We start from the raw sequence: 16054 nt of genomic DNA on the forward strand, positions 1-16054 counted from the left end.
TTGACGTCGTGAGGTCGTACTTGGGTTGGAGGCGACCGATTACAGACGAGTGACTGGAATTCGTCAATGAAAACCATAAAAGGAATCAGTGCCCGGGCTGTCTCAAACGCACGCGTGATAACCTTCTCACTCTCGCCAATTTCAGCTTGGCTTGGCCAATATCGTCTCCGCAACTTCTTACTTCTCACTGCTCTTCTCCAAGTTGTACTTATCCAGGTGCGGTGAGCTAGCAGAGATGTTGCGGCGCAGCAGGCACGCCTGATCGTCGTAATTTTGGGCAGGTGCGACGCCGACCGCAAGCGCAACGACGACGGACGACTCGAACTCGAGGGTTTTTGCGAAGATGTTACCGAAGGGTCAAGCACGAGCGCAGTTACGGGAACCAGCTACAAAAGAAGATATTTATCTTACCCCGTAAATATCGACGCTGGTACGTGGTACCTACACAGTTTTACTAGTCGCACGATAATGAAAAAATCAATCCAATAAAAAAATGCCTCTGAAAGTACAGTCAATTTTTAAAAGGGTGCAGAGTGCGCCCTATTAGCGCTCTGGCTGTCTATATCACAGCTCCGTTAGGATTGTTCAAGACATCGTCCATTTGCCTAAGTACAGTGATTTACTAAAAGGGCGCTTATTACGCCCTTTTACATGAAAATAACTATAACTTGTATAGTATAGTTTAGGTAAGAGGGTCACGAATTTCGTGACCCTCGTGACGAAAGGGTTAAGCAGCAACGTGATTAAACTAGTGACATACCCAAAGGTCGTGTAACAGCAACCGGGGGCATTTAACGCTTCGGTAATTTAAATAAATTACCGTTTAAACTGATCAAACGGTTTTATATGGGTTTTGGACGGCGCCCAATAAAGGCTAAATAAACTACAGTACTGTAGGTGCTGCCCATTTTTGTGCATTGGACCTGGTTGAAGTGGCTTATGAAGCACATGGCTATTATTAATAATACATAAGTTCAGTGGTTCATGCCAAAATAGAGTCAGGATCCTGTTTCTATTGCAGGGCGGCGTCGCAAGCCATTCTTGACCAACAGAGCGTCCAGCGACGTCTCCAAGCGCATCGATGCGATGCCCACGGCGTCGGCCCGCCGATCGAGTGCGACGCGATGACCACGCAGCCTGCCGTACATGGCGGTCGGGCTGGATTGTCGATACGACACCCTCTCTGCACCGCGCCCCGGTGCAGGTAGCTAATGGCTCCGGTGCCACGCTCTGCGCCCGATCAGGCGCGGGCGGCTCCGGCCAGTGACCGGCTCGCCAGGCTCCGCCTCGCCGGCGAGCGCTCTGCAGTCTGCAGTGCAGAGCCTGCGGGGTCTGTACGAGGCTGGTCTGAGCTGGGACACGATCACGGCCGCCATGTCCGTCAACGTGGAGCGTCTGCCGTCGGGGCGAGCGCTGATGTAGCGAGTGCGGGCCAGCGCGATCGAGCACCGAGCCCTGAACGCAGTGGCGCGACAAGACCCGGGGGCAGTGGATAGATCAGACGGGCGCCGGCTCGACTAACCCGTGAGCGCAAGACCGACATGAGATGGCTGCTTCAGCCTTGGCGAAGCCTCACCGTAACGAGATTAGGCCCGCTCCACGAATCGTGAAGCGCGGCCGCGACCCTGTCGGCGTCTAAGCGAGCGAGCGAACAACGGTCGAGATGCAGGCAATGACCCGCAGAGTGGAGCGGCGTCCCGGTCCAGCTGGAACGACGAGCGCTTCGTCGCTGCTGCGCTCTGGCCGCCACCCCGGACAAGCGGGTGTCTTGAGTCAGGAGGAAGTCGGCAAGGAGGGTCCCCGTCAGGCTGCGGCAGGCACGGTCGCGGATGATTTATCGCGGCTGCAAGAGCCCTCGCGCTTCGACGGCGTAGCTGGCAGCGCACCTAGCATCTGCGCCTCGCATATTCTGCCGCTACCCAGCACGCACACACGCTGAACCGGCCGCGCTCGGGGTGTCATCCTTTCAGATATTGGCGATGTCGCCACCGGCCGCCGCGCTTGCTTCATCTCGGCACTGCGCAGTTGCTGCTGCGACTGTCCTCGGCCCCGCTGGACCGCTCGCTCGCGACGCGCGGTGCAGTCATATACTCCTCCCTACGCGGTGGCATCCTTCCGTTCGCCCCTGAAAAAATCAGCGGCAGCAGGTTTTCTGCATATCGGAGCCCAAGAAGGCCATCCATCCTCCGCTCGTCGACAGCTTGAAGTCGCGGCATCCCCGTTCGTGTTCGCGAGAGAGCACGACGGACAAGCCCAAGCCTGCCTGCAGCCTACTGCGGTGACCGAGAGCGCGGCGCGGAGCGACAAGAGGCCTATCCTCCCGCTTTCTCCGACTTCGCGCCGGCCGGCACCGCTCGGCCACTTGCACGCAAACTGCCGAGCAGCCTGCATGGCACTGCCAGTTGGGGCAGTTCAGCAGCACATACCCTGCAGCAACAGCCGGCCCGGCCTAAAACGCCCACAGCAGCAGCGCTCTCTGCAGTGAGGCCAGCGGGGCCCGAGCCCCGGCGCCAGTCCGCCCAGCCTATCTATGCGGCACCGAGGCCACTGCAACTTGCAAGTCGAGTCGAGCCCTCCGCATCGACGACTGTAGTAGCTTAGCAGCGGCTGTGCTGGCGGTGGCGGCCTCGATAATGGCCACAGCGGGCCGTGTGGCCGTATCGACTGGCACCGCTCGCTCCGTTGCGGTGGCGGATTCACGCGGCAACTGGCCACGGTAGACAGGCGTGGGCGCCATAGTGAAGCCCAGTGTGCGGTGGTCAGCGTGGCGGATCCCCTTTCCAAAATAAAGGTGATCCGCGCCCGGGCTGTGCACTGCGCGAGCGCCAAGATACACGCGCTGCTGCTGGTAACAATGGACGCTAATAGTGCCTCGAGGCTCGCCGTCGCGGCAACCTGCGCGCTCGAGTACGAGTACGAGTGTCGTAGCCGCCTTTCAAGCTGCGAGTCGAGCCTCTCTCCCTCCTTCAAACACACTTCAGCTTCAGCGCCTGCAGGCCGCACTCTCTGCGCACATGCGCGTTCTCGGCCGAGTCCAGACCGCATACTGAAACCAAACGCCAAAAAAAATCCGACCTCCCGCCCGATACAACAGTGCGGCGCTGGCGTAAGCTTCAGCGGCTTCGCACTTCGCAATTTCCCAGGCCGCAGCTCCGAGTCGCACGCTCTCGTCTGCGTGTGCTGTGTCCCAATACAGCAGCAGCCTCCGCCACTTGCAGTATAGTCAGTCAGTTCATGCAGCTCCAGCTCGTGTCCTGCGACGACCTCGAGGCCGCGCAGTCGAAGCTGCGGCCCAAGCGCGACTTCGAGTCGGCCGCCAGCGTGCTCAACGCCCCGCGGCGCGCCGAGCTCTCGCGCCAGCGCCACTGCGTGGACTTCGAGCACCAGACCATCGAGCTGCGCCAGGCCTTCCGCACGGCGCCCGAGCCCGTGACGCTCGAGTCGCCGCCGCGCCACGCGAGCCCGAGCTCCATCCTGCGCACGCGGGCCACGTCGGCCAGCCTCCCGCCCGCCGCGCTGGGCCTCGAGCGCAGCGCGGCCAGCAGCGAGAGCAGCGACGCCACCAAGGACAAGGCCAAGAAGAAGAAGAAGGTCTCGTTCCTGCAGACCGAGCCCGAGCAGGAGCTCGAGCAGGGCGTCGCGGCCAGCCCCCGCGGCCAGTGCAGCTGCCAGAGCCTCCAGCCCTCGGGCGACGTCAAGGACATGCCGTCCCCGATCCACGCGGCCTGCAGGAGACGGGAGCTGCAGGCGCTCAAGCACCTGCTCAGCTTCTACTTCGGCGCGGACCTGATCAAGCTCGTCAACTCGAGCTGCGCGTGCGGCCGCACGCCGCTGGAAGTGGCCTGCGAAACGGGCGACGCCCGCATTGTCAAGCTGCTGCTCAAGCGCCACGCGGACCCGAACGGAGCCGGCAGCGCCACGCCCGGCGCGAAGCAGACGCTGTCGAGCCACATCCGCAACCACAGGAGACGCAGCGTGGACCCGATGCTGACGCGCAAGCGGAGACAGCGGACTTGTCTGGGCATCGCCTGCAAGAACCGCAAGACGGACATCTTGGAGATGCTCATGCAGTACGGCGCGCGCATTGACGAGGAAGCGCTGGTGGTGGCAGCTAGTCGCGGCCACGAGGATGTGGTCCGCACGTTGGTAGGCTTCGCGAACGCAGACGCGAAGAAGAAGGCCAGCCCGGTGCACCAGCTTTTCCACAAGAAGGGGGCAGAGGCGAATGAGCGCACGTACGTCCCGTTGATATCTAGCTCCACGCTGCAGAAGGCGTGCTCAGCAGCGGCGGCCGAACACACCGAGCTGATCCGTGTGCTGCTGGGCGACGGCAAGAATGCCACCTCCAGACAGAGCGTCGTGAAGTGCGCGTTCGACGCCGTGAACCTGCCCGACTACCGACTGTTGAAGTGCCTGGCCAAGACGTACGAGACCCGACTACTGCTGGATGCGCGCGACAAGACCTCACAGAGTTCGCTGCTGCATGCGGCAGTGAAGAACGGCAGTGCCAAGACGGTGCTACTGCTGATCAAGATGGGCGCCGACGTGCGTGCACAGGACGGCAGCGGCATCCCGCCGCTCTACTTGGCCTGTGCTCGCGGCCAAGAGGTCGTGGTGCAGACTCTATTGGAGAAGGGCGCCAAGTGCACGGCTGTCGGCCCAAGTGGCGAGACGCCGCTGCACATTGCGGCCCAGGAGAACCAACTGGCCTGCGTGGAGCTGCTGCTCGAGGTCGGTAAGGTGCCTGTGGACGACGTGACCCACGATCGCTGCACGGCACTTCACCTCGCGTCTCAGCGTGGCAACACGGCGGTGGCCGCCTGCCTGCTGGACCACGGAGCTAACGTGGACGCCATGACGGTGGGCAACGAGTCGCCGCTTCTCAAGGCCAGCCGCATGAGCCAATTCCAGACCGTGAAGCTGCTGCTGTCGCGCAACGCGAGCACGCAGCCCGTGCTGACGTCGAGCACATCGGAGCAGAAGATGGCGGTCGCTGGCAGTGAATCGTTCGCGTCGTCGTCGTCGAACTCGCCCGGTTCGGCGGCGCAGATTTCGCGGAGCCGCTCGTGGTCATCGTCCGGCAACGGCTCGCAGCGGAAGAGCAGCAAGAGCAGCGAACGCATTTTCATCGCCAAGTCCAACACGCACACATCGCTCAAGCACTGGCTGCGCTCCGTGCTGAACAACTAAGGCAGACGGGCATCTTCCCCCACGCGAACGCAGCGTGAGGGGCAGCCGCGTGCGTCAAGTTATGAATCAGGCTTCCAAGCAACAAGCAACCAAGCCGGAACCACCCGCAGTATATTATTCCCCGGCAGGCCGCTCAACGAAGAAGGCCGTGTATCGATACTAGATATGTAGATCCACTAATTTACCACAATTTTGATTATTACCCTCGTCTCGACAATGCATTGTGGTCAACTTCACCTTCGGCACCACCACCATCAACGTCAATCGAAGTGAAGCCATGACGAACAACGATGTGGATCCGGATGCAGTGTAGAGTCATGTGAGCTGTATCCTGCCGCTGCTCATGCGAGCTGGAGGGATCCATGAATCTGCATGTCTCCAACTCGTACCGCTGAATCATGGACAGGCGTTGGGATTCACAAGTTGGAAGCATCTTCATTGAACACTTCAACGAGCAAAGCTTAGTATATTACGAGGCAACTTTAACATCAGGTCTTTGTAAATACCCCAGCGAGGACGTGGCTGTCCACGACATCTACCACGGACGCTGAGCGCTTATACGAGCCGCGAGAAGAACGGGTCCTTGCGGAAGCTGTGCAGAAGCTCACTGGTGCTGAACTGCAGCTTGACGAGCTGCTTCCGCAGCTCCGCTTCCGCGATGAGGCCCTCTTCTCCTAGCGTGTCCAGCGCTGTCCTGAAGTCGCGCTCCGCCAGCGGCTTGAAGACGCCCGCGTCCTTGCTCACCTCACAGTAGCACGAGTACAGCTCGTCCGCGCTGAGGAGCGGCGTGGCCTCGCTTCCGTTAGCGGCCGCCCGGTTGGCCGTCACGATAAGCAGCCGAGTTGAGGCGAAGAGAATCATCTGCAGGTTGCGCGGCAGCGACCGGATCGCCATCGCACTCTTGGACTCCAAGGCATGCTTGATGATACGCAGCGTGTCGGTGAGAGGCAGCGGGCGCGCCAACTCCTTATCGTCCAACGGGTTTTCGGAGTTCTCCTTGTCCGCTTGCTCTAGCTTGTGCTGCAGAACACGACGGCACGTGTCCACCGCGAGTCTGATGTCGCCGGTGGTCGACGCGATTTTGCGAGCGAGGAAGGAGATGCCGTGCACGCTGACCATCTTCGGCGCCTCCGTCGATCCGCCGAGGCGATCAATCAGAATCTGCTCGATGGTCTGGTGCTTGTACGGCTCAAAGATGACAACGCGCGGCGAGCAATCCGGCAACCGCTGCTGGAGCAACGGCAGGTGCCGCTCTGTGAAGTCCACTTGGTTAGCAATGCCAACAAGAATGAAACTGTGAGAAGCCCGGTGTGCCAGCTCGAAAAGCCGACACAGGTCGTTTTCGATGCCGTTGTTCTTCAAGAGAATATCAATCTCGTCCAAGATCAGGATCCTGCTCAACACATTTCGTCAATAACCACACTCAAATATCTAGCTAGCATCAAAACAAATAGTAGCGTACATAGTCCGAGAGCTCTTGAGTTGGCGGTTCGTTGCCCGCTCAATGGCCTCAAAAGCTTCGTTTTCACTTGAAAAGGACTTTTTCGTGAAAGTCTTGGCAAGCTTGGTGAAGAGAGTGGATGCGTCGGCAAGAGCCATCGCGTTGATGTGGGCACGGACGGGTTCTTTATCGGCTTGGTCGGGGCAGCATTCCTACACAAACAAAGTGAGTAAGTTCGTTCACACGACTTTGTTAAGTAAGAACGTGATGCGACGCTTACCCGGTAGAGCTCATTGATGTCGGCTTCCGAAGACTTCAGCAGCGCTGTCTTGCCACACCCCGGTGCGCCGGAGATGTACATACTGGTCTTCTCCTTCTCTTCGAAGCAATCACGGAAGAAAGCACGAATTTCACCGAACTCCTTCTCGCGGTGACGGAAGTTGGCAGGGATGTAAGCCGATGTCAGCTTCTGAATCGCACCCAACAGCATCGAGTGTGGCGAGTCCTCCTTTGCAGGCTCCATCGTTACGTCATTGTCGGTGCGTTCAACACGCTGGACCGGTTTCTCCTTCCTCGCAACATTCGGCGAAGGCGTGAAGCTGTTGGCAAGGTTGCGTAGAGGCTGACGCCCGTTTCCATTGCTCACATTCTCTTTTCCCTTGACTCCAGCAGCATCGGGGGAAATGGTGTCACCCATGTCTTCATCATCAGAGCTGATGTAGTACACGTTAGTCGATCGCTTCTCAGTCGGGGTTCGGAAGAGCGAAGCGTCTTTGTACTTCTTGTTTCCTTGCCGCGGGGCAGGGGTTTTCTCCTCGCGCTTTCGCTTTTGGACAGGGGTAGCTGTGTCAACGTCGCTGTCGTCCAAATCTTCGTCGCTCGAGTCCATGGCGGCCTGAGATCTCACACGAGCTGCCGTCTTATCCCAGATGCCACTGGTCTGCAGATATTCGATCAGCAAGGTCTTGCCCTGGAAGTAGTCCGTTCCTGCCACACCATCCTTGATGGTATCGCAGTGGGGTTTGAAGTAGTCACACTCGATACTGCCCCAGCGGTAGTGCCAGCCGTCCTCCTCCGAAAGAACACGCCAAATCTCGCCAAACTTCACCTCGGCGAGAGTGGTTTGAGACGACAGGCCCGAAGCACCACGAGCCTTCGACTTGGAGCGAGCACGGCGGAACCGACTCACAGACTTAGAACGAGGCGGCTCCACCTTCTTCGCTGTAACCTTCTTCGGTGCGGACTTCTTCGACTGCGGCTTCGGGGTGGGCCGCGAACGAGCATTGGCCTTAGCCGGTTGGGTATTGCGGACGCTGTCTTCCTCACCTTCACTGTCGCTATCGCCCATGTAATACCTAATGTGCTCTTCCTCCAGCTTTACGCGGATGTGCGAGTACAGACCACTTTCTTCGAGGTACACTTCGAGTTCCTCGCGGCCTCGGAAGTAGTCCTCGTTGGGCTTTAAAGACTTTGCGTCTTTTGTCTTGCAGTACGGCTGGTAGTAGTTCCACTGAAGACCCCCGTTTTTCCAGTACCATCCGCGATTCTTCAGCTCATTCTCAATCTTGCCGAAGGCCATCTTGAAAGGAGGGATGACCAGCTTCGGCTTGCTTGTCTGCATCTGCTTTACGACCGGTTTGGATTGCTTAGAAGGCGCCTTGGTGACAGCCTTCGAGGGTTGCGGCTTCGGTGCAGACTTGCTGGAGGGAGCAGCGGGCTTCTTAGCAGGAGCACTCTTCTTAGCAGGCGCACTCTTCTTAGCAGGTGCTTTCTTCACGGGGACCTCCACTTCCTCCTCACTCTGGTTGTCTTCCTCGTCGTCGCTCTCGTCTTCGCCGGACTCTTCGTCGACAACTTGACTCAGCTCTTCGCTCTCCGACTCGGACTCTTGAGGCTCCTCCGCCTCAGCCTCGGACAGCTCGTGTTCCTCCATCTCGACATCGGCGTCCTGCACCGTGTCGGCTGTGTCTTCTCCCTCGGAAGCCGAGCTGATCAGGCCGCACTCTTGCAGGTATTTGGCCACAGCCTGGGCCTTGGAGCGGAAGATGGTGACGTTGGGCACCCACTGGTCGAAGGGCATGTCCTTCTTCTTGTACAGGGTCTCGGTCGTGGTGGCCATGCTCTCCCAGCCGCTGGCGGCCGCCATGGGCCAGATGAACTCGGTCATCTCGGAGAAGTCCTTGCTGCCGTTGGCCTCGTCGGCCGCCGCCTTGACCCACTCGGTCAGGAAGCCCGCGCAGGCCTTCTCGAGCGAGTCGAAGAGGTTGACGTTGGGCACGAAGTCGAAGAAGCTGGTGCCCGGCATCTTGTACAGCACCTGGCCGTCGCCCTGGGTCATGGTCTCCCAGCCCGCCTCGAGCATCTGCTGCCAGCACTTGGCCACCATGGCCGTCATCTCGGGCGTCTTGAGCAGCCTGGCCACGTCGCGCCTCCTCCTGTCCTCCTGCGAGGGCTTCTGGGCCTTGACGGGCGTCGTGGAGGGCGACGCGACGAGCTCGCGGGCCACCTCGGCCCGGCCCGTCCTGTGGGCCTTCTTGGCCATGGTCAGCAGCGTCACGAACAGCTCGCCGGCCTGCTCGTCCGTCTGCACGTCGCGCGCGAACGTCTCGGCCTCGTCGCAGGCGCGGCGGAAGCAGGCGTTGCTCTGCGCACGCGCGGCCACGTCCGCGGGCACCTGGAGCTGCGCGCAGAGCGCGGGGAAGTCGTCGGCCGCGGCCCAGGCGGCCAGCGCCAGGTCGTCCTCGTGCGCCACGCACAGCTGCAGGTTGGGCGCCGAGCCGGCCGCGCCCACGTGGCAGGCGCGAGGGCCCACGCCGAAGAAGTACAGCACGCGGTCCTCGTCGTCCAGCGCCGGCTTGGCGTTGCGCAGCGCCCACGTCGTGCGTGTGCGCCACGGCGCCCGAGTAGCTCTTGTACACGCAGGCGGGCCACCAGACGGGCATGCTGCGCAGCAACAGCACAGCGCGGCGCGCGCGTCGTGGGAAGGCGCCATGGGGGCGATCGGTAGCTGCTGTAGCTGCTAGGCTCGAGGCTCGAGGCTCGAGGCTTGAGGCTCGGAGGGCTCGCCCTTGTAATTGCGGAATGGCTCGAGCGCGGCCAGGAGCTTTTGAACCTTTGGCGGGAAAACCGGAGTATACGCGGCCGGATGTGCGTTTGAATATCCAAGGTATAGTATACGCGGCTTTCGCGCCAAAACGTTTTGGCCAATGAAGGAGGAGCGCACAGTTGTTTCAGGGACGGACAGTGACAGCTCGTATGAAGACGACGTCCCGGAAAGACTGGGTGTCTGTTAACAATAGCAATTCCGTAGCGCACGTCCCGCCTGAAAACACGTCTGAGGGCTCCGAGCCAAGCGCGTCAAGAGCCCGCACTTCTGAGCTGCCATGGACGCGCTGGACCTGCTGATCGGCGGCTTCCGCGCCGAGCCGGCAGCACCGCCGTTTGCGCACGAGGAGGCCGGCGCTGAGGCGGCGCAGGAGGAGAAGCGTGAGGACAACCCGAGCAGCAGCAGCAGCGGCAGCTCCAGCGACAGCAGCTCCGAGGACGAGCCCGACGAGGACATGGACTTCCCCTGCACGCAGCTGCTGGCGCCCGCCGATGAAGAGGCGAAGCAGCCAGAGCCGGAAGCGCCGCTGCCTGTGTCGGTGCCGCAGCCGCCTATGAGCCCCGCGGCGGCCGCCCGATCGCCCGTCAAGTCTCGTGCGTCGCCCGCCAAGGCCCGTGCGTCGCCCGTCAAGTCTCGTGCGTCGCCCGTCAAGGCCCGTGCGTCGCCTGTGAAGCCTCGTGCGACGCCCGTCAAGGCCCGTTCGTCCCCCGTGAAGATCCGCTCGCCGGCCAAGCCGCGCTCGTCGCCCGTGAAGGCCCGCTCGCCGGCCAAGCCGCGCTCGTCGCCGCTCAAGGCTCGCTCGCCTGCCAAGGCCCGCGCGTCGCCTGTGAAGGCCCCGAGGCCTCCCGTGGCGCCGACGCCGCTGGTGGACAGACTGGTGGAGGAGGAGGAGAAGAAGGAGGAGAAGGAAGTGGACGCACAGGACGACACGCCCGAGGAGTTCCGAGCCAAGGGCGCGGAGGGCAAGTTCACGAGGGTGTTCCCCGTGGTGGCGAAGCTGGTGGAGACCGGCGGCTGGCAGATCGCCCAGGGCCACAACACGCTCTTCTGCGCCATGCCGGGCGTGCAGTTCTTCAACTTCAAGCCCAACATCAACGTGTTCGACTCCAAGATCAAGGCGTGCTGGAAGTTCATCCAGATCGCCGGTGAGAAGAAGGAGGACAGCGAGGACCAGGAGCTCTGGGACCTGCTCTGGCCCATCGCTCAGAAGGAGTTCGGCTGGTTCACCATGATGTGCGGCCCCGAGACGTGGTACGTCAAGCCTAACACGAAGTTCGAGAGCTTCCTGCCGAACGAGACGATCTTCCAGACCAAGAAGCGCGCCGTGCTGAAATGTCTGGCGGTCGAGGTCGGCGATATCGAGCTGGGTGACTCGGCGGAGGGACACCAGGTCATCGCCTTTGCGCCACGCGTGGTGCAGCCGACACCTGCGCCTGCTCCGAAGAAGGTCAAGACGTCCTTGTTCAAGACCCCGTCGCCCGCGGTGAAGCCTGTGAAGCGGACTGCCTCGAACTCAAGCATGAACTCCAAGTTCATAACGCCTACTCAGCGTGCGTCGCCCAGCTCGACAACCACCAGCGTGAAGCGCAAACTTGCGTCGTCTGCGTCAAAGCTAAAGAGCTTGTCATCCAAGAAGGCGAAGGGAGGTAAAGCTGGTGCGAAGAAGCCAGCCACGAAGAAGAAGAGGAAGAAGGGTGTGTCTGACACAGCATCGGACGTCAGCAAAGCGGATGAATTCAACTTCACTCCCCCCGAATTCCGATGCTCCTTCGGAATCGTGTATGCGAAGCTGCAAGATGAAGGCTGGCACCACAGGTGCGGAACGTTTGAGTACGACTACTTTGCGCCAACATACACGGAAGCGACGAAGCATGAAGATATCAATTACTTCCAGTCCCAGGCGAGTTTAGAGAACTTCCTCAAGGTGAGCGGCACATGGCAGCGCATTGAGGATGAGCTCCGAAGAGCACGATCAAGTAGTTAATGAAGAACGTGAAAAGGCGTTGGAGCGACACCACCAGCGACTGGAGCAGCAAGCAGCAAGAAAGAGAAACCTGGCGACATACAGTGCTCCAGTTCTAGGACAAGCTGCGCCTGCCCCGCTGCCCCGAAGCCGAAGGCAAAGCCGAAGAAAGTCAAGAAGGCCGCTCCCAAAGGACAGCTACTCCTCCTCCTGCACAAACTTTATACCAGGCTGAAGTCGAGGCTGCCAGGGCTGCTGAGGCTGCTGAGGCTGAGGAGAGGATGTCCAGACTACCCAAGGTTAAGTTTGGTACAGTTCTGAAGAAGCTCATCGGCCGTGGTTGGTATTACCGACCTGGTCGATTTGAGTACGACTACTTCAAGCCAAGCGCCAACCCGAAGACAGCAGTATCGGGTGAAGACCGCTTCGAAAGCACTTCCGCCCTGGAGATTTATCTGAAGACGACAGGGCTGTGGGAGGAGATTGTAGAGGAGATAGAGCGGGACGAGCTCGACAAGATCGCTGCTACGCATCCTGCTATCGTGAATCACAATTACGCGGAGCCGCCAACGAAGCGTCCCAAGCTGGCGTCACCGCCGCCCGAGTCGGCTCAGTCTCCGAAGCGGGCAGTGAACGGCGGTGTCCCGAAGGAGGACGTGAAGGCGATCACCAACGACATCTGGGCCAACTCGCACGAGTTCGACTTCAACGAGTAAGCTCAGGATACCGCGTCCGGTCGTATCGGGCGCACGGAAATGAACCTGGGTAGACGACGGAGAGCATGGAGATAATCGATCAAGTGTGCTAGATTCAGGAAACATTTGAGATTAGTAGGGCAGCAAGCAGCTCGCTAGCAGGTAGCAAAGCGCCGCGAGACTCACTGGCATCGCTGTGAATAGCACGAGCGCAGCAGCGCTGCTGCCCCCGTTGAATGAATATATTACAGCACTCCCTTGAGCGACGCGCCTGCACGGCGGTTGATGTTCTGGCGCTCCGCCTCGATGCGGTTGATGGTCTGCTTGAGCTCCGCGATGTCCTCGGGCGTGGCGTCCTTGGTCGGCGTCGCCGTGAGGTTCGACATGTCCGCGTCCGCCATCTGCAGCTCTCCACACAGCGGCTTGTAAGCAACCCATAGAGCTCTCCAGCCAGCCAGGCCGGGCACGCACCCTGGAGCTCAGGCGGTTGAGCATCTCGACGATCCGGTCCTTGTCCGCTGCCAAAGCGCCCGCAACGCAGTGCACAGGTCAGTCTCTTTAACGCACTCGACGCCAAGACGCTGCGCTCTCACCGTAGGCGTCCGCGGTGTCGTAGGGCCGCTGCTCCGACTGGTTCTCGCTGCCGACAGCAACAACGAGCAACAGGTCAGTGGCATGTATCAATCTCGTAATTGCAGGCCTTCTACTCGTCCTCCGGCGATGCAAACGACACCGAGGGAAAGCGCAGAGGGAGCGCAGCACGTACATCTTCTCGAAGACCGAGTCCATGAGCTTCTTGAGCTTGTGGATGTCGTCCTGCATCTGCATGATCTGCTCCATGGTCGCCACCGCTGGTCCTCAATAATGGCGCCCTCTTCCTCCCCATGTTGCTTCATATAATTCCGTTTGATAGGATAATCTTAATGGATAGTGTGGACGATTTTCCGCCAATGGGCGCGTCCGACGCAACGCAGCCCTCACAGCTAAAGACCGAGTGCAGGCAGCGAGGGCCATGGCGTCTTCCCCGGAGGCCCAGTCGGGCAGCAGCAGCAGCAGCGAGGACGAGTTCGACCTGGGCGGGCCCTCGCTCAAGTCGGAGGGCGGCGCCGCCAAGAGCAGCAAGCCGGCGGACCCGGACAAGCTCTTCAGCGACGACAGCGACGACGATGACAACACGGAGGAAGATGACAAGAAGGGGTGGCGTCCCCAAGAAGGAGAGCCCCAGCGAGAAGGACAAGGAGATGGAGGACCTCTTCGGCTCGGACTACGACTCGGAGGAGGAGGAGTTCAAGGCCTCGTACGGAAGCGCTGCTGGTCATACTTAACCTCCCTGTAGATTGGTATTAACGGTGGGTGTTATGACTAATTAGGGGTGTCAAGGAATCGCCCGCGCGCGACGGCGGCCGCAGCAATGAGGACCTCTTCGGTGACGACACGGGGGACCGTGGTGCTGTGGGAGGCGCCGACGGGGACAACGGCTACTCGGACAAGATGTGGCTGCCCAAGACCCCGCGAGCCCCAAGACGGCCAAGTACTTCATCAGCAAGATGCCAAACATCCTGCGCCTGGTGCCGGAGCCCTACACCAAGGAGGCCATCAGGGCCGAGATGGAGAACCCGTCCGACGAGACGCTGTACCGCAACTACGTGCGCTGGCGCTACAAGCGCGACAACGCTACCGGTCGAGTGCTGCTGGACGAGAAGACGAAGCTCCCGCTGCGGGAATCCAACGCCAAGCTGGTGCAGTGGGAGGACGGCACGTTCTCGATGTTCGTGGGCAAGGAGGCCCTGACGCTGTCCCGCCAGAAGCTCGCTAATTCGTTCCTGTTCGTGAACGAGATGGCCAGTGACAGCCCGCACTTCCAGGACAGTGACGATGTGGTCCCCGGCCAGGAGAGCGTGCTGGAGGCCCACGCGCGTCTTAAGGAGAAGTTCACGATCCGCCCCATGACGACGGCCAGTAAGTCGCACAAGAGTCTGACCATGTCCATGCGCGCCAAGCACAACAAGAGTGTGCAGAAGCTTAAGGAGTACATTTCCGAGCTGGACGGCGAGCGAGAGCAGGAGCAGCGTGTTAAGATCACGGACGAGAAGTTGCGCCTGCAGAATCGTAAGAAGGCGCGCCAGGGCTACGAGTACGACCGCGAGCGCTCTTCGCGTATGGATGCGCAGTTCCTCGAGGAGGGCTACGACGCCATGGACTACGATGACGACGAGCACGTGGGTGCTATCAAGGAGCAATTCGGCAAGCGCAAAAGCTCGCAAGCGCACCGGAAACAAGGCGCTCGCCGCCCGGTACCTGGTGGCGGCTTCGATGAGTACCGCAGCAGCCAGCGCCAGCGCGAACTCGAGCGTGAGCGCGACGCTGAAAGATCAGAAAGTGACAACGACGCTGGCGTCGACGAGGGCGAGGACGAAGAGGAAGAAGAAGAGATGGTCATCCGCAGCCACAAGAAGCGGCGCACCGTGGATGAAGAGGACTCGGAGTAAGCTACAACTAGAATACCGACAACCGCACAAGATAGGCATTCCAGTCAAACTAGTTATCCTCAATCTACCATCCTTCACGTCTATCTCTTCTTAAACGTCAAGGTCAGCTTCGGCGTAGGTGGTTCCGCTGCTGGATATACCGGACGATTTCCGCACAACCGCTCCCGTACGCCACTGAGAGCAATGTTGAGCCGGACGCGTAGTCATGCCATTGAATGTCCGCCCCATGTTCAACGAGGAGACGGACTACTTCTAGACGGCGGTGCCCCACTGCAATGACCAATGCAGAAAACCCGCCCAAGTTGTGAATATCGACTTGCGCTCTTGCATCAAGCAGTACTTGCACAATATCAGCGCGGCCTTCATGAGCAGCGCACATCAATGCAGTCCACCCTTCGTCATCTATAGCGTCGACACATGCCCCAGCAGTGAGGAGTGCACGCACAATACGATCGTAGCCATACTCGGCTGCCACGATTAGAGCTGTAGCTTCGTTGTGGACTTGAGCTTCAACATTCGCGCTCCGGCGCAATAGTAGCTGAACGATCTCGAGATTGTCTTTGAAAACGGCAGCAAGGAGTGGAGTCCAGCCGGTATTGTCAGGTAAATCAGTCGCAGCACCGCAGCCCAGGAGTAGCTTCACCACCTCCAAATGATTGTTCAACGCAGCAATCCTCAGAGCTGTGCCTCCGTTGTGGTCTTGGCTGTTGATGGACGCGCCATAGTCCAGTAACAGCCGAACGATTTCAATATGGCCACCCTGCGCAGCTCGAATAAGCGGAGTCCAACCTTCGTTGTCGTCTTGACCAACCGATGCTCCTCTACTCAAGAGAGCTTGGACAACCTCAAATGCCCAGCCTTGGCAGAGACTTCTAGCGCTGTGGCTCCGTCGGCTCGTTGCTTGTCAATATCTACCCTGCGCTCCAACAGCAGCTCAACGATATCCAGATGCCCTTCTTGAGCGGCGATTATCAATGGAGTATTCCCTACAGCATCTCCGATATCGACACTCGCCCCAGCATTCAACAAAACCCGTACGACTTCATTCTGTCCGTGCTCGGCAGCTATCCACAGCGCTGTCGCCTTGTTGGGGCCTCGCCTGTTAATTGCTGCCTCCCGTTGGTGTTGGAGCTGGATGTACGCTTCCAGCTCCCCGCCATGAGCATTTCC

General features: G+C 60.0%; 5 protein-coding genes across 5 annotated transcripts; 3 read left to right on the forward strand and 2 right to left on the reverse strand.

Annotated features, from left to right (window-relative positions):
* Positions 1–3234: 3234 nt before the first annotated feature.
* Positions 3235–5190, forward strand: IUM83_06435 (ankyrin-like protein; the record flags this gene model as incomplete). The annotated part of the gene is made up of 1 exon (XM_067930645.1): positions 3235–5190. The coding sequence occupies one exon, from the start codon at positions 3235–3237 to the stop codon at positions 5188–5190; it is 1956 nt and encodes a 651-aa protein (XP_067800487.1).
* A 555-nt stretch (positions 5191–5745) lies between these two features.
* IUM83_06436 (Cell division control protein 6) lies at positions 5746–9623 on the reverse strand (the record flags this gene model as incomplete). Its single annotated transcript, XM_067930646.1, has 3 exons — positions 5746–6583; positions 6653–6843; positions 6912–9623. The coding sequence occupies 3 exons, from the start codon at positions 9621–9623 to the stop codon at positions 5746–5748; spliced, it is 3741 nt and encodes a 1246-aa protein (XP_067800344.1).
* Positions 9624–10014: 391 nt separating this feature from the next.
* Positions 10015–12416, forward strand: IUM83_06437 (Epidermal growth factor-like domain; the record flags this gene model as incomplete). Its single annotated transcript, XM_067930647.1, has 2 exons — positions 10015–11661; positions 11931–12416. 2 exons carry the CDS (start codon positions 10015–10017, stop codon positions 12414–12416), a joined length of 2133 nt encoding a protein of 710 aa, XP_067800488.1.
* Positions 12417–12640: 224 nt separating this feature from the next.
* Positions 12641–13235, reverse strand: IUM83_06438 (dihydrolipoamide acetyltransferase; the record flags this gene model as incomplete). The annotated part of the gene is made up of 4 exons (XM_067930648.1): positions 12641–12796; positions 12867–12913; positions 12989–13035; positions 13162–13235. 4 exons carry the CDS (start codon positions 13233–13235, stop codon positions 12641–12643), a joined length of 324 nt encoding a protein of 107 aa, XP_067800343.1.
* Positions 13236–13579: 344 nt separating this feature from the next.
* IUM83_06439 (Leo1p like protein) lies at positions 13580–14884 on the forward strand (the record flags this gene model as incomplete). The annotated part of the gene is made up of 3 exons (XM_067930649.1): positions 13580–13692; positions 13766–13842; positions 13902–14884. 3 exons carry the CDS (start codon positions 13580–13582, stop codon positions 14882–14884), a joined length of 1173 nt encoding a protein of 390 aa, XP_067800396.1.
* Between the last annotated feature and the right edge of the window lie 1170 nt (positions 14885–16054).

The sequence above is a fragment of the Phytophthora cinnamomi genome (assembly GCF_018691715.1).
Source record: "Phytophthora cinnamomi strain GKB4 chromosome Unknown Contig1, whole genome shotgun sequence".
NCBI lineage: Eukaryota > Oomycota > Peronosporomycetes > Peronosporales > Peronosporaceae > Phytophthora > Phytophthora cinnamomi.